Source organism: Vipera ursinii (assembly GCF_947247035.1).
Source record: "Vipera ursinii genome assembly, chromosome: 10".
In the NCBI taxonomy this organism is placed as follows: Eukaryota; Metazoa; Chordata; class Lepidosauria; order Squamata; family Viperidae; genus Vipera; species Vipera ursinii.
The window spans coordinates 6,145,831-6,166,491 of record NC_139520.1 but is presented as its reverse complement, the minus strand read 5'-3'; the positions used below and the strand labels follow the sequence as shown (position 1 = coordinate 6,166,491).

At 39.7% G+C, this 20,661-nt stretch overlaps 1 protein-coding gene across 4 annotated transcripts in view; it reads left to right on the top strand.

Moving 5' to 3' along the window:
* The window catches only part of CBFB (core-binding factor subunit beta), a 42,938-nt gene extending 27,223 nt beyond the window's left edge, over positions 1–15,715 (top strand). Inside the window, exons 4-6 of one of the 4 annotated variants that reach the window (XM_083370186.1) lie at positions 1,495–1,611; positions 4,331–4,423; positions 12,996–15,715. In XM_083370186.1, coding sequence (XP_083226312.1) covers positions 1,495–1,611; positions 4,331–4,423; positions 12,996–13,064 — 279 coding nt within the window. In that variant the 3' untranslated portion in view covers positions 13,065–15,715. Of the gene's footprint in view, positions 1–1,494; positions 1,612–4,327; positions 4,455–12,995 lie in introns of all 4 variants that reach the window. The other 3 variants (XM_083370188.1, XM_083370185.1, XM_083370187.1) reach the window with 3 other exon arrangements.
* Positions 15,716–20,661: the final 4,946 nt, after the last annotated feature.

The window sequence follows — 20,661 nt, the reverse complement described above, 5'->3', positions numbered from 1 at the left end:
AAAGCTGTTACTGCTATAAACGCTGACCAGTCTGTTGTTATTTAATGGTTTTTCACTCTTGGTGGGTTCTTTCTTAATTAAATGTATTGTGCAAAATGAAGAACTAAAGAGCCTCTTTTTGCGGGTGAAGAAGGAGAGGGCAAAAGTTGGGTTGAAACTTAACATTAAGAAAACCAAGATCATGGCATCCGGCCCTCTCAATTCCTGGCAAATAGATGGGGAAGAAATGGAGGTAGTGACAGATTTTATTTTCCTGGGCTCCAAGATCACTGCAGATGGGGACTGCAGCCAAGAAATTAAAAGACGCTTGCTCCTGGGGAGGAAAGCCATGGCAAATCTAGATAGCACACTAAAAAGCAGAGACATCACCCTGCCAACAAAAGTGCGTATAGTCAAGGCTATGGTCTTCCCAGTTGCAATGTATGGCAGTGAAAGCTGGAACATAAGAAAGGCTGAGCACCAAAGAATTGAGGCCTTTGAACTCTGGTGCTGGAGAAGACTCCTGTGAGTCCCTTGGACTGCGAGGCGATCAAACTGGTCAGTCCTAGAAGAAATCAACCCTGACTGCTCTTTAGAAGGCCAGATCCTGAAGCTGAAACTCAAATACTTTGGCCACCTAACGAGAAGGAAGGACTCACTGGAGAAGAGCCTAATGCTGGGAAAGGTTGAGGGCAAGAGAAGAAGGGGACGACAGAGGAGGAGGTGGCTGGAGGGAGTCACTGAAGCAGGAGGCGTGAGCCTAAATGGACTCCAGAAGATGGTAGAGGACAGGAAGGCCTGGAGGAACGTTGTCCATGGGGGTCGTGATGGGTCGGACACGACTTCGCAGCTAACAACAACAACAATTGTGCAAAATAATACGGATTTTTGTTTTTTTATGCAGGACTTAAGATGTGGGGAAAATACAGATCACAAAATGTATTTGAATGTCTGTTTTTCCTGTTACCATATTGTACATATTTGAAAGTAAACCTATGGCTTGAATATTTTAAAGGTTGATTTTTTTTTATTTTTTGCCTGTGTCCTGCTATTATCCTAATTAGAATCTTAATTAATATACCGGTAGTAGCTGAAGTTTTGTTTGTGTTATCAGTCTGATTGCTGTGGTGGTCTGCACAAAAGTAGAGGCAGTTCAAAACAGCTGAAAAACACCTTGTTCCAACTCAGATTCCTGTTGGTTATTTTTCTTGTTTTGAGGTAATTTCCTATTATCTGAGAACTTAGTACCAATACTTCAACTTTGGCTGGCTGAGGAATTCTAGGAGAGGAAATCCACAGGTCTTAAAAGTTGCCAAGGTTGGAGAACCCTGGTGTTGAAAAGGTTCTGTGTGTGTTTGAATTTATTATTACATTTTGCCCATTTTTGTAGGATTTATCCTAATGACGTTTAGTATTAAAAGTTGATACAGAAAGAGATAATGCGGTGATGTGTTTAAAATCTCTGCCTAGCTTCATCTTCCTCACTTATCAGCATTTGTTTTTCTCACTTTCCAGGTCTACTTAAAAGCACCCATGATCCTTAATGGGGTTTGTGTTATTTGGAAAGGCTGGATAGATCTCCAAAGGCTGGACGGCATGGGCTGCCTAGAATTTGATGAGGAACGGGCACAGGTAAAGAAGACAGCCACAGGCTTCTCACGTGCTATTTTGTGGTTTCAAAACTTGGTGCATTTTGGTATATGTTTATAACTTGAGGGTGAAGGAGTCATATAATAAAAGGGGGCGGGGGTCTCCCAACTTGGCCAATTTAAGACTTGGGGATTTCAGCTGCAGAATTCCTCAGCCACCCATGCTAGCTGGGGAATTCTGGGAGTTGAGGTCCACAAGTCTAACAGTGGCCAGGTTGGGAGACCTCTGATATAATGCATTGAAAACATCAGCGGAGTCACGGTAAAGATGTAGGTTCAAAACCTTTGGATCTGCCTGATTCTTTTTTCTTTTGACTTTAGGTTGTTTTTTTTTCACTTCTTTCTTTAGCAGTCATTGCTCATAATTATAGGTCCACAGTTTTCTGGCTTATGCGTCATTCATTAGAGTAGAGTAGAGTAGTGTAGAGTAGAGTAGAATAGAATAGAATAGAATAGAATAGAATAGAATAGAATAGAATAGAATAGAATAGAATAGAATAGAATAGGATGGGATGGGATGGGATGGGATGGGATGGGATGGGATGGGATAGAAAATAGAATAGAATAGAATAGAATAGAATAGAATAGAATAGAATAGAATAGAATAGAATAGAATAGAATAGAATAGAATAGAATAGAATGTAGGAATAGGAATAGGAATAGGAATAGGACAGAACCTTAGAGGTCTTCTAGTCCAGCCCCTGCTCATGGAGGAGAACCTATACCATTTCAGCAGGGGGCTTATGTACTGACTTTGTAGCTCAAGAGAAGGCAAGTAGAAGTTTGCTCATATCTGTTTGAATGATACAAATTTCATTTGAGTTTGGGCTGGTGAATACCGCTAGATTGTTACAGTGTATGCTTTACTGGATGTTAAGTATTTTTCTTGTGGTAGGTGATACTTTGTAAAATGACTAAAAATTCTTATTTGTAAAAGTGAATACTGGGATCTGCATGGCTACAGAGAGCTTTGGGACCTCTGTACGACTTTGGTCCTCTCCATCCCTTTTTACATCATGAAATGGCAGCTGCTGAGACCATGGTCAGGAACAAGATTCCCAGATGGCAGTTGGTGTTATGTTCCATCTTGGCACATTGAAAAGAGATTGCATTGTTTTGTACCCAGATAAAAATTGACCAAAAGGGCCCGATCTACATGAAAGTAGAATCCAGTATCCAGTGTGTATGTTGCCTTTCGGTGCAGATTGCTGAGGCCTTCAATGATGTTTATTGATTAATAGAAGTTGGTATTAAATTAGGCAAAGGCCCTCAGATGCCCTTTTACATCATTTCTCAAAATAGCTTAAGGGCTCACAAAATGCCTTAGGCATCAAAGGCAATTTAATGGGGTTTTTTTGATATAATCATTTAATTTTTAGATTTAAATTTTAATGTACTCGGAGCATATTAAAATATAGTTGGATTTTCTGGAGCCAAAGCAATTATCAGCTGTAAATGTTTGGAAAATCTGATTACTAATGGAATATGAGCAAATGTAATATGTTTATATCAACAATTATACAGGCAGCTTTTGATTATTAGCAGGGTAATACTAAAAAAAAGATAAATATATTTTTAAAAAATAGCGTCAGAACTACATGTTGTCGTGTATGGTTGGATATGTAATTCCTCAGCATAGAATAGTTAATTGAGAAATGTTAGCAGAAACCTGATAATATTTTTTAAAAATAAATATACTAGACTTATGCAACAAAAAGCTTTCCAGATTATAAAACTTACGGTGGAAGATTCTCATGTTTGGTTTGAAAATGTCAGACTGAAATTATAGACAGTGATAATCAATAAAGCCTCTGGCAATTGAATAATATCAACAATTTTACCCAGCCGTATGACATTTTTCTTCTGATAACAGCCAGGTTTATTACTGTATTATCTGGTGCACTACACAAGGGTTAATATTATAAAGAGATGATGCCAAGATAACACCTTTTCAACTGTCATATCAAGACTTAGAGCAAGCCTAATTTCTTAATTTTGCTGAGGTGCAAATCACAGTGATTCTCTCATACAGGTTGCAAATCATTTCTGTTCTTCATTGCCTGCATGGCAGGGACAAGCACCCTGTGAGAATCCGCACAAGGCCACGATAACAGTAGAGGAATTAAGCTGTCGTGCACGAAGGCAAATGTACACGTCCCAGGATAACGCTGCAGCCACCGATGTGAGTCGGGTCAGCGGGAGAGAGGATTGTTCTTCCAAGCTTTCGGACTCATTCTGGGGCCCATCCTCAAGGAACCTCTCGGTGTCCAGGATGTGTTCACTGGGCAGTTCTGTCTCGAGAATTTCTGAGGATGGGCTTGGAAGAACCGGCCTCTGGTCCCACTGACCAACTCAGACTGAACTGAGCTATGCCCATGCCACCTGACAAAACACCCAGTTTGAACTTGAGAAGAAACAGAATGACTGAAGGCGGGGTGGAGGGGGAGCGCACCATCTTAAAAATGCCGCATTTGTTGCTCCTCAAGACAACAGAGGCGCAACCCCGAGGCTGCATACGGCCACGGATCTGCATTAGCAGTATCTCACTCTCCGTGGCACGCTCTTGTTTCGCGACGCATCGTGCCTATTTCTCCCACAAAGGGTAGAGCTAGGCCGGGGGACGGCTTCAGCCCCAGCAAACGTTTGATCCCAAGGCAAGTAAGACTGCTTTTCTCCTGACTCTGCTTTCTGGTTGGTAGCAGGAAGATGCATTAGCACAGCAGGCTTTCGAAGAAGCCCGGAGAAGAACTCGAGAATTTGAAGACAGAGACCGGTCTCATCGGGAAGAAATGGAGGTGAGAGTCTCACAGCTGCTGTCAGTGACTGGTTAGTACTCTACCAAACCTCTAGATTTATTTATTTATTTATTTATTTTACCATATTTGATATTTCAGTTTTGTGATTTTTGAGAACTCTCGTTGAAGACTTGAGATTTTAGCCCGTACGTTTGTAACAAATGTCAATCCGTCTATTAAAGCGAGTTTTTGGTTTTTTTTAATGTGGAATGTTACTGGTCTCAAAGAGTCCCTAGGTTAGCTAATTGTTTGAATTGTTTGGTCCCTTCCAACTATTATTATTATTATTATTATTATTATTATTATTATTATTATTATTATTATTATTATTTTATTTTTTTATTTTAATCCCATTTATATCCCGCCCTTCTCCGAAGACTCAGGGTGGCTTACAAGCTTAGCAGTAGCCTTCATTCTATGTATATGCCTGCTTATTAGGGCTTTCATACACACCCCAAGCGGCATTATTACAAAGTCAGCTTAATTGCCCCCAACAATCTGGGTCCTCATTTTACCTACCTCGGAAGGATGGAAGGCTGAGTCAACCTTGAGCCTGGTGGGATGCGAACCTGCACTAATTGCAGGCAGCTGGTGTTACTTAAGGAGGCATTAGCCCACTGCTCCACCAAGGCTCTATAATTATTGTTGTTGTTGTTGTTGTTGTTGTAATATCAGGGTAAACCAAACTTGGAAACCAAAGGCACAAAAACTAATGCAGGTAGTCCTCAACTTATCACCACAATTGAGCCCCAAATTTCTGTTGCTAAGTGGAAACATTTGTTAAGGGAATTTTGCTCCAGTTTACGACCTTTCTTGCCACAGTTGTTAAGTGAACCACTGCAATTGTTAAGTTAGTGACGTGGTTGTTAAGTGAATCTGGCTTTGCTCATCTGAAGGTTGCAAAAGGGGATCACGTGACTTTGGGACACAGCAACCGTCATAAATACACGCCAGTTGCCAGGCATCCAAATTTTGATCACATGACCCTGGGGATGCTACAACCGTGGTGCGAAAAACGTTCATTTTTTTTTCAGTGCCGTTGTAACTTTGAACAGTCGCTAAATGAAATGTTGTAGGTCGACTACCTGTACGGGTAGTTCTCGCGTTATTACTCTAATGGATCTTGCCCATCCCAATCATAAACGGGGTCCTCCACATAACGGAACTGATTTTATAGCCTTTTTCATGGCTGTTGTTAAGTGAATCACCATAGTTGTTAAGCAAACACTGCAATCATTAAGCAAACCAGTAGTTCGCTAAGGGTTTTGCCGAAAGCTGGAAGTAAATGCCAAGTTTGAACAAAAACATCGAAAGATGCAGTTATATGACTGGGATGCTGCAAAAGGCCCTAAATGTGGCCTACTTGCTGAGCACCAGAGCACGGTCAGGTGCTTCTACTGGGGGTGGTGGAAATGGGGGGCTAGGGGGAGCTGTTGAAACTACAAATCCAGATCCTAAGTACCACAGGAAGGTCCATTGTAACTTTGAACAATCACTAAGTGACTGGCTGTAAATTGAGGGCTACCTATGTTACTTTCATCGTGAGGGTACAGGTAGTCATGGGGTTATGACCGCTTGGTCGGAGATCATTCAGAGTTACAATGACACGGAACAAAAGGGGTCTTGTGCCCAGGCCTGGAAGTGGCAACTGTCATATGACCAAGACATTGCCTCCAGATGTTGTGAGCGCTCCATCACTGGAGGTTTTTAAGAAGAGGATGGACAATCACTTGTCTGAGGTGGTATAGGGTCTCCTGCTTGAGCGGGGGACTGGACTGGATGACCTCCAAGGTCCCTTCCAGCTTCTATTCTATTCTATTCTATTCTATTCTATTCTATTCTATTCTATTCTATTCTATTCTATTCTATTCTATTCTATTCATTATTTTATCTACTGTATTGTATTCCATTCCAGGATATATCCTATCCTATCCCATCCCATCCCATCCCATCCTAGTCTAGTCTAGTCTATATTCTGTTCTGTTCTATTCTATTCTATTCTCTAGTCCAGGGGTCTTCAAACTTGGCCCTTTTATGACTTGTGAACTTCAACTACCAGAATTCCTCAGCCAAGCACACTGGCTAAGGAATTCTGGGAGTTGAAGTCCACAAGTCATAAAAGGGCCAAGTTTGAAGACCCCTGCTCTAGTCTATTGTCTATTGTCTATTCTATTCTTTTTCCAAGTATCAGCCTCTACTCTACTCTATATTCTGTTCTATTCTATTGCATTCCATTCCATTCTATGGCCTGCCCCTAGGGCCACATGACCGTGATTCAAGTGCACTTACCAAAGTTGCAGCGTCCCAGGGTCCCGTGATTTCCATTTGCAACTTCTCCTCTGGCCTCCCACAGGCAAAGTCAGTGGGGAAGCTGCCAGGAGGTCCCAGGTCGTTCCCGCAAGTCACTCCCACTCCTCACTGCTGCACACTCCGTAGCAGCTCCCGGGTTTACCTCCCATCTGCACTCCGCGGCTCCTACCTGCCCACCACTCTCACCTGCTGAGTTCCTGTCTCTTCCCAAGTCATAGTCATGTGCGGTCCTCGATTAACAACCCACGCAGCCCTTGTTGTCACGCTTTACGACTAAGTGATGGAAGTCCTGGTTGCGACTGCTGTCATAACCCAAGGACACTACCAGTATAATAAGAGCATCTTGCAAATCTGAATGTGCTTCTTCCCCCACACACACCCCTTTTATCTCTAGAGACAGTTATCCTTGAGAGCTTCCTCAAATTACATTTCTGTTCCAGACTCAGACTTCTTTTATAAGATGAGATGAGAAGAGATAAGATAACCTTTATTGTTGTTGTTGGTTTTTTTTTGCTGTGGGCGCAACGGCAAACATCAAAAATGAAATTAAGTCGCCCACTCTTAAAGTGAACACGTACGTGACACGCACCTAAACATACTGTATGCAACATATGTATAGACCCACACCCCCTACATGTACATAACAAATAAATATTAAACACTGTCCATCTTGAACATATAACGGAAGGAGGAAGCTTGTGAGTTCACAAGGTTAATGCCGTATGGAATGGAACTATGGCTGAATCTGGATGTTCTGGATAGATGCTATCTATCATCTTGCTTGCAGCTCTTCCTTCTGTTCCTCCAGATTATTCCCTCTGCCCCCTTACACAGTCTTAGGGATCGCCCCCATATCTGAATTATTTTTTTGGGTGGAGGCTTTGCTCGTCTTTCTGATTTTTGGGGGGTATGCTAATTTAAAGAAGGGAGACACATGTTGGCAACGGCCGTCTGTACACCACGAGTGGCAGCTCCACACTAGATACCGTTTGGTTTGTTCCAGGATTAAAACCCACCGTTTAGAAAGTAAGGCTGGCTAGCAATTTTATTGTTTACATTTTCCTTGATTTTCCTTAGTTTATACATTTCAAATTCCACAATTCTAGAATATTTGAAAAGATTCAAAATTGCTGCCTTGAATTTTAGCTCTGTTCTCGGAGAAAAATTGGGCTGCTGTATAAAGCTGAAGTTGAAGCTGACTCCTTTTCAGATTGTGAGGTTCCTGAACCCGTACAATTAGAATGCTTAAAGATTAAAAGTCTCATTGTTACAAATGGACATATAGGGTTGCTGCGAAGTCTGCATAAAAGTTTCTTTTATAGATATAAAAAAAAATCCTGCGTAGTTTAAATTACTTTAATAGATACCACATTTGAGCTCAATAAAAAGGGAAATCCCTATACTCCTTGGTCTGCCACTCCTCAAAAGAGGCGCCAGCTCTTCGGAAGTATTCATCCAACTCCTAGCAGCATATGAAAATGATCACAGATTGTATTCTTTATTTATACAATTCCTTTCCCATAAAGGATTTTTTTATTTGCTTTAGTCTTCTGCATGTGCAAAAACTTAGAAGAACTCTTCCACAGGGGTCTTATTTTAGATTAGCCTCTGGCAGTTTTGAAGGCCGGCCATGAATATCATTCTCAGACACGTCCTAGCTGCCCCAGAGCGACACTCGCTTCAATGGAAGGCTTCATTAATACTCCCACAAGCAACTTTTGTATGCATCCAATGCATCTTTTTTGGCAAAGTCAAGTTAGGGAAGAAGATATAAAATACAGAATGAGAATATTTAACCACTTTAAACATAATTTGAAAAAAAAATATTTCTAATTTCGGCTTAGCAATTAAAACAGTTTTATCGGAAAGGTAAATGATCTACATCTTATGGAAACCTCTATAACATTTTTTTTGGGGGGGAGGAAAAGAAGAGGTGCTATTTTTTTAGCACAAGAACTTGCAATTAAATGTACCAGAGAATTTTAAGAGAAGCCGTCTCCTGGAAATCACCCTTAATAAATCAGAATTGCAGTGATATTTAAAGCAAATGAGAGAAAGTTACAACACAAGCAGTAGCAGATTTTGAAATTAAAAAGACGGCAGCACTGGGAAGTCAGGACCCAGACTTGCAGTCACAGCCAGGAGACAAAAGATTCATGTGGATTGATGCTGCATACCATGTGGCAACATCTGGAAAATATTACTTACAAAATTTCTTTTTATGTATGGAAAGTAAAGTGTATCTATCTTCCTGCCTTGACTATTTTAAAGTCTTAGTGATCTTTCAGAGTAAAGAAGCGCATGCAGTGTAACGTTTAATGAAGGCCTTTTACAGGGGTTAAATTTTCATGCAACTTGGAACCCAACATCGTTATTATAATTTAAAGAACGCTCTCCCTAGTAGTTGATTACTCTTCCTCATTGACCAGAGAAGCAAAACAAGCATATATCATCGTAATGCCAGTCCTTGTAGTAGTATGTGTTGTTATCTCCTCTTGGGCAGCAGCACGAGCTGCAGAAGCTAAGATAGATAGGCCAAGCTAGCTGCTTTGCTTATCCCTTTTGTACAACGTAACCTGATATATAAATCAGTTCAAACAAGAACCATTGCAAGGATTTTGTTTGCTGGATACACTTTAATGCCACAGACAGGAGATTGCCAGTATGCTGTTGTTGCTGCTTTTCTTGTGGTAGCTTTGTCTCACCACAAGTCCTACCACATGATGGGGATTTTACAAAAGATGCCGTTTTGCCTTGTGGGAAGACAGTAAATATACTTGCATTAAACTTCCAAAGCATACATGTATCTTTATATAATGATATAACCCTTTGACTACACTGTAGAAATTAGAATTCTGCGTAGTTCAAGCAGTTCTGTATTGAAGCAAGCTTTTAAAATGTGTAGTCTAGAGGCAAGAAAAAAGTTGCCTTGAGTATAAATATAAGAAAATTATTATGTCTTACCCTTTGGTAGATGGGTTTCTATAGAAAACAGAGAAGGGGAAGTGACATTTAATATCAGGCTATATGGTCATGGAAAAATTGCTTTGCATGTTTTGAAATACTGAACTCAATTCATTTAATTGAGGCTGTGATAGCCTTTGTTTATTTAAGAGATGTTTAGCCTGTTTTTCAGGACACACAAGTCTTACCAAAGAAGCTTGTAAGATTATAAAACATAAGAAAATACAATTACAGTAAAAACCAAAAGCTTTTCCTTGAAAAAGTAACATGAAACTGTAAGCTATGGGCAATTTCTCAGCTGAAAACTGAATCCTTGGCACATTAATTCATTTTTCTCAGCTGGACAAATCTTTATATGCCTTTTGAAAGTCCATTGCAGGTCTTAGCTTCTTCGGTATTTTTTCCATTAGGAAAAAAATATGCTTTTATTTGAAAAAGAACTTTCATGTTAATAGTGATGCCATAAATATATAATTATTATTGATCACTGTCGGTCGTGTTTCACTGTTGCTCAGCCCTTTTTAGCCTGTATTGACTGAAAGACAAACATGTATTACAGGATGGCTTGACTTGCAAAGATTATCTGCTCTGCGCTACATTCAGTGCAAATTCTAGGCAAAAAGAAAGCAGTCCAGCCTCTTCTTCAGAAAGAAGCCATACACGAGAGAAACATTGTCTGGAAAGATTATTATGGGATGGCTCCTTAGCGATCAATTTTGCTAATTGGAAATGAGGAACTATTGGCATTTTTCAGGGTGTTCATAAGTAACTAAGCAGCTGTATATAAGTTGAGGTTCAATAATAACAACAACAACAATAATGATAATAATGACACGATAACTTCTTTTTTAAACTATGCTTTAACATACAGGCTTGTAATTGACTTTACCATTAAAGCTGATATAATAGATAGGCCTAGGTTCACTTTAATTGATGTTCATAGATAGACAGACGGACATAGATATTGTATTTGGATTTTCTACTTTGTTAGTTGCGAAGTCATGTCCAACCCCTCGCAACCCCTTGGACAACGTTCCTCCAGGCCTTCCTGTCCTCTACCATCTTCTGGAGTCCATTTAAGCTCACGCCTCCTGCTTCAGTGACTCCATCCAGCCACCTCCTTCTCTGTCATCCCCTTCTTCTCTTGCCCTCAACCTTTCCCAGCATGAGGCTCTTCTCCAGTGAGTCCTTCCTTCTCATTAGGTGGCCAAAGTATTTGAGTTTCAGCTTCAGGATCTGGCCTTCTAAAGAGCAGTCAGGGTTGATCAAGGGTCTAGCAGGAGTCTTCTCAGCACCATATCTCCTTAACCTCACTCAATTTTTGGATTCGCAAAATTGTAATATTCCAAAGTTGTGTAAAATATATTTAAATACCTGAAATTCTGTATTGGACCACAGCTGTCTATCTGAAAGAAAACCTTTGGTATATGAATAGGACTCTTTTCAGCCCTGGGGCTGGTTAAAATTACTCCCAAAGATTAAATCTTATTGTATGGCTAAATAAAGAGGCCACTAATTCTTCCCAAAAGTCCTGAAATGAAATAAATCCGGAATCTGTTTATCAAGAGTTATGGTAGTATCAAGCATGGGGAGCAAGTAAAAGAATCATATCAAGACATTACAAATGTGATATTATTCAAAATATGAAGGAATGGTTGTCAGAAATGTGTGGTCGAAGCTGTTTTGGGAAAGACAATAACTTATATCAAAGAACGTAACAACATGGGTTATTATGGCCGATATTTTGTAATGCCTTGCAATAATATCCTATATTATTCATATTACACTAGTGAATTTATTAGTAACCAGTAACTATTGTTCCTTATAAAATAAAATGTGGATTTTCTTATTTTTCTTTCTTAACTTGTATTTTTTAATTCTTTTGGAGTTGTCTCTTCTACTTTTTTTAAGTTTAAAGCTTGTTTTGTTAATTGTGTATGTTAAGAATGCTAAATAAAAAATAAAACTTCAAAACAATTGAAAGAAAATAAAACCCTTATGCAGCTAAGTTTAATAATGTCACATTTATGTGTGTAGGTATATGCACATTATGTTGATTTATTTAAATGTTTCAATATTTAATTTATAGAAATTATCTGAGCTGCTTTAACAAACAATAGATTTGACAGTTTTGTGGGGTTCCAATAAACAAAGCAATATCTACAGTGATATTTTGTTTGCTCCGGGAGATACTTAAGAGTGAATGTGCATTTTTTATTATTTCTGCCTTATCATTCTATTTTAATGAGCTTATACATTTTCTGTAATGGCTTTCATATTGTGTCTGTCATGCAAAGATTTGATTTAAATGTATATGGTATGAGGCTCTTGCAAGAGGTGGTTAGTCATGTTGTTTAATTTTTAACGTAACTGTACAATTAGAAAATTTGAGCTTAACTTCTCTCATAAAATGAGTTCCAGTCTAACGAATAATGGTGATGGCAGTGAACTTTTCTTGAACATAAAGATACAAACTTTGTAGTACAGGTAGTCCTTGACTTATGATCACAACTGAGCCCAAAATTTCTGTGGTTAAGCAAGACAGTTGTTCAGTGGGTTTTGCCCCATTTTACGATTTTTCTTGCCACAGTTGTTAAGTGAACCACTGCAGTAACAAGGGTTATTAAGTGAATCTGGCTTCCCCATCGACTTTGCTTGTTAGAAGAATCTCAAAAAGTGATCACATGACCTCAGGACATGGCAATGGTCAATTATGAGCCAGTTGCCAAGCATCTGAATTTTGATCACATGACAACGCAATGGTCATCAGTCACTTTTTCCAGTGCCGTTGTAACTTTGAACAGCCACTCAATGAATGGTTGTAAAGTCTTGCCACTAAATATCCTTTTTTTTCAAAGGTGGTAATAAAACAAGATGACTTTAGCTTTTCATAATGGTAACGCAAGAAAGATGGAAGCTGTGAAATGGAAAATTCCAATGTGAGGAAAAACTGGAATTAGTGGAGACTAAATCAGGGTGAAAGTGAAAAAGCAGAACTCTGGCACTTCTTGCCTGGGGTATCTAACTCTGTAAAAATATAGGAACAAGCTCTGCAAAAGAAGAGAAGAGTTGCCTAGATAAACATCTAAATCTAAAACTGGATATTTTAAAACCTTCCAATTTGGGCACTGACACAGCATTCTGAGCCCAAGACCGTCTGCCGTTCCATTTTCAGGTGGTTAGTTGTCCTGGTGGTAGTTTCAAATGTCATCGTAAAACATTTTGATTTGATGTGCAAAATTCTATTATCTCTAATTTGTGTTCCGTCCCCTCTTTCTGTCCTCTGTGTCTCGTCCAGGCAAGAAGACAACAAGACCCTAGTCCTGGATCAAACTTGGGAAGTGGCGATGATCTCAAATTGCGTTGAGAAGCAGTGCTGTGCTTTTTAAACATGGCAAATGATGGAATTCAAAGACCAGAAACTGTGATGACTGGATATATATATATAAGGATATATAACCTTTTCCCTGATCTGCGGCAGCCAAACTATCATGGCCTGCCATGGTTTGCACTATGTTTGTGTTGCATTACCTGTATTTCTGTTCTTTAAGCATGTCACCAGTGGGAATTTGAGATTCTTGTTTTTCTATGCAAGCTTATGATTTCTTGGCACTATTTTAGCAAAGAGAGAATTTTACGCAGCCATAAAAACGTTCCTCAGCCGACACGTGTTCATTTCAGAATGGGTCCAAATAAATTTTTGTGAGTTCTTAAGAAACCAAAACTTTCTAAACTAATTTTATATGAGATGTTGGAAGTTTGTTGTAGTGTTCTTGCTTGTGACACACACCCTTTGCGGTTGTCTCTTTTTGCACTTTTTTATCAACTTGCAAAAGACTTCCCCCTTTTTGCATCATGCAACCTGAACCAAGTAACACAAGTGTTGTCTATTGATTTACTGAATTACATGGTTTTTATTTTTAAAAGTGCCGTGGTGGCCTATTATTTTAGTTTACATTTCCAGTGGCAAAATGTTTAAGGGAATCTTAACCTGTCAGCATATTCTGCTGTAAATTGAATTCTGAAATTGTTCTCCTAAAACTATTTTTTTCTCTAAATGAAATCAAGACATTGAAATAATGGTTCAGTATGCACAAAATCTCATACTGGTTACAAGATTCCTTTGTTTGTGTGTGTGCTTACTTCGCATTGATTCAATATTTTCCAATAGGGTTAAGATTTGGGGTAACCTTAATCACTATTCACCCCACCCTGTTTTCTTCCATTTATTATTCAAGAAGTATTCTGTGCTTTGTGTTGCATCTAGTAGTTTTGCTCTGATTATCTAAGCAATCCACTTGAAATACCTGTCTACAATATTCATTTAGATGTTTAGAGTGAGCAGATAACGGTCATTGGCAAAAGTGTGGATACTCCTTTTAGGTTGAATCACAGTTGTCTGAATTTTCAGTGGGGTTTTTTTTTCAGTTTTAAAATAGTCTGCCATCCCTGTAAAACCCAAGGCAAGAGGCCAAATGCCAGGGCAGGATTCGGTCTGCCTATATTTTGCAAAATTAACATACCTCCTTGGTCTTCCAGTATTTTTAGTCAACAAATAAAGGGCTTGTTTGTTGATAATTGTGTAATGCAGCAGTTGACCATCAAAACACCACCAAGGACTTTAGTGTGAGGGTGAGTGGGCAAGAAGGTGGCTAGCCAAGATGAGCACTGGCAGCAAACCAGGAATGTGAGGTTTTCCTACTTCAGGTCTTTAGGCTTTTTAAAAATTGACATAGCACCATTCCAAATCGTGTATGTTGGTGTGGCAGATGAAAGCGATGACCAGCTATGGGTTAAACAAACCAGTAACCCAGCATACGAATACCTCTCTCATTGAGGAAGGTCAAGGAGAGACCTTAAAGCTGGTAATTAAGGCTGCACATCATTTGAACCTCAGGAGTTTAAAGTTCTGCATACTAACTTTGAGGATGTAATAATGGTATAACTGCAATCATCTCATCTAATTGTTTCCTATCGGTTATTTTTTGCATTTATATTTTTACGGTTTTGTATATACTCCTCTTCCCCAAAAATATTCTACTGATCCAAGTAGAATAACTATGCTGCATTATTTTTTTAATAATGGGAGCTGAATGAAACAACTGCAGATTTATGTTAATAGCTGGTGAAATTTCCCATGACAACCCTGGATTTTATCTTTACTGTAGCGGTTGATTGTTGGTACTATTCTCAGACAGATGTCCAAACAGAGAGTTATCACTGTCACACTTCATTTTATTAATTTTGATACTCTTTTTTTTTCAGTGTATTTTTTACATTTTCCTTAAGAAATAATGCTTCAAAGAATTTCTAGCTGCTGTTATCATCCATAATGTTCTGTTCCCTTTTACTCACAAATAGCATGATGTTATCTGGTTGTTTCCAATATGATTTGAGGGAGGAAAAAACCTTAAGTATGCAAACTATATTATTGCATATTGACCTTTGTGTGTAAATATTTTTATCCTATTCCTTAAAACTATGCTACTTATGGTCAATTCCATTGATCACAGCTTGGTTTAATAAGGTGGGATAAAGGGGCTTTGCCCATATTTCCCGGCAGTTCACAGTAGAATCAGTTAAATCAAGACACCCAAAATTGATCATGGTTTTCAATTTCCAATTATTTAGAGAATAAAGCGGAATATGAAAGACATCACAATTTTGCAATCTAGTTTCCTCTTGACCGGAAGTTCATTTTGGTTTGGATTACACATGAAACTATGGTTAATGAGGAATTTCCTGATTTAATGGCTTGTGATGCAAGATATGATTGTCAGAAGAGGCCACTATATCTTAATGCTGGCATTAAGATCAACAAGTGTTTTCCTTCACTATTTAGTGCAAACCTGTTCAACTTAAACGTTAAGTTATTGATGCAATTTGATATTTTCATAATTTCTATTTAAACAGAAGTTGCATCATCTTCATAGAACATCTTTTAAGAGTTGCCTTAAAGCATCAACATTGCTTTTGCTGTCTTTTTTCTCTGTCATGTTCATAATAAACTTCTGTATAGTGAAACCAAGTGGCTGTTTATTTCTTTATAACGATATTCTGAAGCAATGCAGGCAATCTTAACATTTAGGATCAGAAGTACTGACTTTTTAAAAAAGAAACATTTGGCAAATTATTGACCTTTTCTAAGCCATATTCCTGAAGTGTAATGTAACAGATTCTCAGTATACAGTTGAAAAATTAGAAATTTCAGATTTTTGCTTCAGTCATCCGTAACATTTCATATATTTTTCATTAGTTTCTGGAATATAGAGAATTTAATTCTGAACTTTATTTTCAGAACTAAATGTCAGTTTACTGAAACTTTTCCAGTGCATACTTTCCTAGAAAAGTTTGCAATGCCTACTATTTAATTTTTTTAAATGTAATGCAGTTTGAACTATTGGGTCTCTTTAAGTTTAATTAAATTGCTTCTTTTGCAACCTCAGTAAAAAAGCTATTGTTAAAACAGGACAGAAGAATGCAAACAGTGGGTGTGACACACAATTACTGAAAAAGCCCACTTCCAGCTGCTCGGACTTGGCACAGGATATGCAAAATCGCAAACAGAAGAGGCTCCAAGTTTGTCCCAATTGTTCCAGAGCGGGTTCAAAGGCTACCTAATGAATTCCCAGCTAAACTAACAATGATGGAACTACTCAACTGTCTGGTTTCATCAAAGGTAATTGCAGCTGTGGTGCACGCCAAGAACAGACCACAGATACACCTGTCATTCTCTCCTGGGTTGTGACCCAGCGCTAGATGCATCCGTTCTGCCACACAGCAAAGGATGCTAGCTTTGCCTTGCTGGTTTTTTTACATTTGGGGTTTGAACGATTTCAACAAGCAGGTCCCGTAGACGCCCTTCCAAAATGGCTGGTGGGGAATCGGTGATACGTTGGGAACAATGGAAGCAGGTGGAGTGGATTGCAAGGAGGAAGCAGGTGCAGAGATATTTTTTTTATTACCGGTACTCAGTTTTCACAAAAACCTCGTGGAAAGGTTTTTGAACGGGCAGAAACGTCCTTGGGGAGTTGTAAACACAGCTGCTTTTTTTTAAAAAAAAATTCCTTGCAATGTAATACAATTTACATCTGAATAATGTAAACTGTTCTACCATTCATGTCATCTCTGCTATTTTTTAATGACAGCAACCGTCAAAACCAGCCGAGAGCAGGCAAGCACGTATTTAAAAATGCATTTAGTGAGAGCAAAGGACCAAACTTTTATCAATCTTCACAGAACTGCAGAGAAAAAAAATGTTCTAGGACCGCCTCTCTCCTCTGGGGGGGGCGCGGAGGGGTATTGCCGACGTAAGGCCTGCTTAGTGAAAAAGAAACTTGGATAGTCCTCAAGTTACAGCCATCTGTTTACCGACCATTCAGACGTAAGAGCGCTGGAAAAAAAAGAGAGACTTATGATCATTTTTCAGACTTTACAACTGTTGCACCAACTGGCATGTATTTGTGACCATTGCAGAGTCCCGGAGTTATGTGATCCCTTTTTGCGACCTGACAAGCAAAAGTCAATGGGAAAGCCAGATTCACTTAACAACCATGTTACTTAACAACTGCAGTGTTTCACTTGCAAACTCGTGACGAGAAAGATGGCAAAATGGGGCAGAATTCATTTCACAACTACCTTGCTTAGCAATGGAAATTGAAGGGCCCAATTGTGGTCATGTGTACTGATGTGCAGTAAACGTTGCTGGCAATCTCGCCAACCAATCTAATCTGTTTTCCTTCTCTCCACAGATCAAAACTTTTTTTTTATTGAAAAGTTTTAACATACATTTTATCTTTAACAGTCCCCCCTCCCCTCTCCCTCCCTCCCTACCCCTCTCCCCTCCCCCCCCCACTTCCCAGAGCTAAGTACAAGGTATAAAAACAAAGAAAAAAACGATCATAAACATCCATATGCTAACAACCATAAACTCTAAAATCTATCACTCTCTGGCTCATATAGGATAATACAAACACTATTAATATTAAATATATATAGGAAAAAAAAGCAAAAAGAAAAAAAGAAAAAAAAAGAAAAGGAAGACTTATTCAAATGCTACATGAAACTTTTTAGTCCTATATTTGTTCTGGATATACTCAATCCATTTTCTCCATTCCATAATATAATGTTCTTGCGAGTGATCTTTCAAATAAGCCGAAATCTTTGCCATCTCTGCCAGGTCAGAAACCTTTAAAGTCCATTCTTCTATAGTCGGCAGTTCCTCCTTCTTCCAATACTGACCTATTAAGAGTCTTGCTGCCGTAATTAAATTCAACATCAACTTAGTGTCCACAACCATAGCATCTGTAATTATTCCCAACAAAAAAAGTTGCGGACAAAACTTTATCCTTTGCTTGAAAATCTTCTGCATATTCCACCAAATTTTTATCCAAAAGGCCTTAACCTTTTTGCAAGTCCACCATATGTGAAAATATGTTGCATCTTCATCGCCACACCTCCAGATCAAAACTATTTATTTGTTTATTGCTTGCATGTTCTACCAGCCTATTCTCTATCGAGAATATCAGCAATTAAGTAATGAAAAGATTAAAAAAAATACACTGAGGCAGAGAAAGGATAATGGTGACCTTCCAATATGAAGGTTGCAGCTGAAAAACATAGTTGGACCTGCTTTGTTTCCTTCTTCTGGAAAAAGTCGGAGATGACCAAAGATTTGATGGGGTGTATGGATCAAATGTATAAAGTCAAAATGGTCTTATAAGTGGACCAGCATGGAAAACCAATTATTCACTTAACTTTTTTAGAATTAGAATAGAACAGAACAGAACAACAGAATAAAATGGAATGGAATGGAATGGAATAGAAATACAGGATGGAAAGGAATAGAGCAGAGTAGAGTAGAACAGAACAGAAGAAAAACAGAATAGAACAGAATTCTTTATTGGCCAAGTGTGGTTGGACACACAAGGAAATGGTCTCTGGTGCATAAGCTCTCAGGGTACACACAAGCAATACTGATAAATCATGATCATTACATAAAAATACATTCATCATAAGATACAACACACCATAAATCATGCAACCTAGTCACAGGATGCTAGCTAAGCAGCATAAATCTTACTAGGATACTAAATATAAACTAAGACAGGGCTTTTCAACCTTTTCACCCATTGTACCACTTTTAGGATATGGCAACATCTGAGTACCACCAATCGCCTACCAAGGGGTCAAAAATTTGATGACCAAAAAAAAGGAAAAAGGAAAAAAGTGATGAAGTACAGGTAGTCCTCAACTTACAACAGTTCGCTTAGTGACTGTTCGAAGTTACAATGGCACTGAAAAAAGCCCCCCAAGCCACAGCCGAGCAAGACACCTGCCTGCCTGCCCGGCGGCGCTCTTCCTCCTGTCCGAGGTTTTCACTGTTGTGAGCATTTCTGTTGAGGATTGGCAGCGGGGGTGGGGTGGGGGGTGTTCGTTTTTTATTCCTCCCCCTCTGCTGGATGGTTGCAGCAGGTTTTGGTCACTTCACATGACCCTGGGACACTGTGACCGTCGTAAATATGAATCAGTTGCCAAGCATCTGAATGTAAATCACAAGACCCTGGAGATGCTGCAACATTCCAGCTGATCGGTGCTTCTTCTGGGCTCAGAAGCGCCAGGATCAGCGTTGAGCTCCAGCTGGAGCCTGGCACTGATCCTGGCGCTTCCGCTGAGCCCTGACAGCCCTGCAGCTCCAGCCGTCTCTCGCTCAGGCTTGTGCGGTGCTGCCACCGGTTCAGCTCATTCCCCTCCCCCGCTACCACTTTTCTAGGATGGTCGAGTACCACCTGCCAGGTGCCAATGTACCACAGGTGGTACCCGTACCACTGGTTGAAAAGCCCTGAACTAAGATACAAGCAACACAGTCATAAGAAGATAAGGATAAGTAATAGATAAGATGAGAATAACAGTAATACAGCTTTACTAAGTTAGCAGGAGTTAGTTGCTTAGCAGAGTGAAAGCATAGGGGAAAAACAGCTCTTGTGTCTAGTTGTTTTGGCATGCAATGCCCTGGAATTTCGTCTTGAGGGGAGAAGTTGAAACAGTCTATGTCCAGGATGTGAGGGGTCTGTAGACATTTTCTCAGCCCTCTTTCTGGTTCATTTAGTACAGAGATCCTCAGTGGAAGGCAGGCTGGTAGCCATCGTTTTTTCTGCAGTTCTGACGGCTCGTTGAATTCTACGTCTTTGGTTGCAGTTCCAAACCAGACAGTTACAGAGGTGCAGATGACAGACTCGGTAATTCCTTGGTAGAACTGTATCAGCAGCTCTTTGGACAGTTGGCCTAGGTCAGGGGTAGGCAACCTCGGCTCTTTTATGACTCATGGACTTCAACTCCCAGAATTCCTGAGTCAGCATAGCTGACTCAGGAATTCTGGGAGTTGAAGTCCATGAGTCATAAAAGAGCCGAGGTTGCCTACCTATGGCCTAGGAAGAACCCAAGGAATCTTTTTGTGGCCTGACCATCAGCGATCCCTCTACCAAACCCCTTGATTTTAATCTGCCTGTCTCTGGACAAAACTGAACAGAATTAGGTGTATATATTGGAAGAAGTGGGGATGGAAAGCTTCCCCTAGTGATTGTGGTGCTGATTCAAACTATTAAACGTTGTGGAAGGTTGCTGACAATGTGTGTTCTCTGGTTCCTTAGAGCAGAGGTCCCCAACCTTTGGGGCACCAGGGACCATTTCCGTGGAGAGAGGTTTTTCCACCGACCGGAGAGTGCGTGGTTTTGTGTGCTGCCTGTATCCCACGGATGGGGCTTTGCTTGTTTGTGCGGCCCGGTTGCTGGCATGCCGCGGCCCGGTACTGGTCCACGGACCGGGGGTTAGGGACCCCTGCCTTAGATGAACTGCATGAAGTAGTGCCAGAGATTCCTGGATAGCTGAACTGGACATGAAGTTAGGAAGCCGCTACCTACCGTCATAGACGTTTTGTACGTAATTACAAATTGTCTGTATTGTGT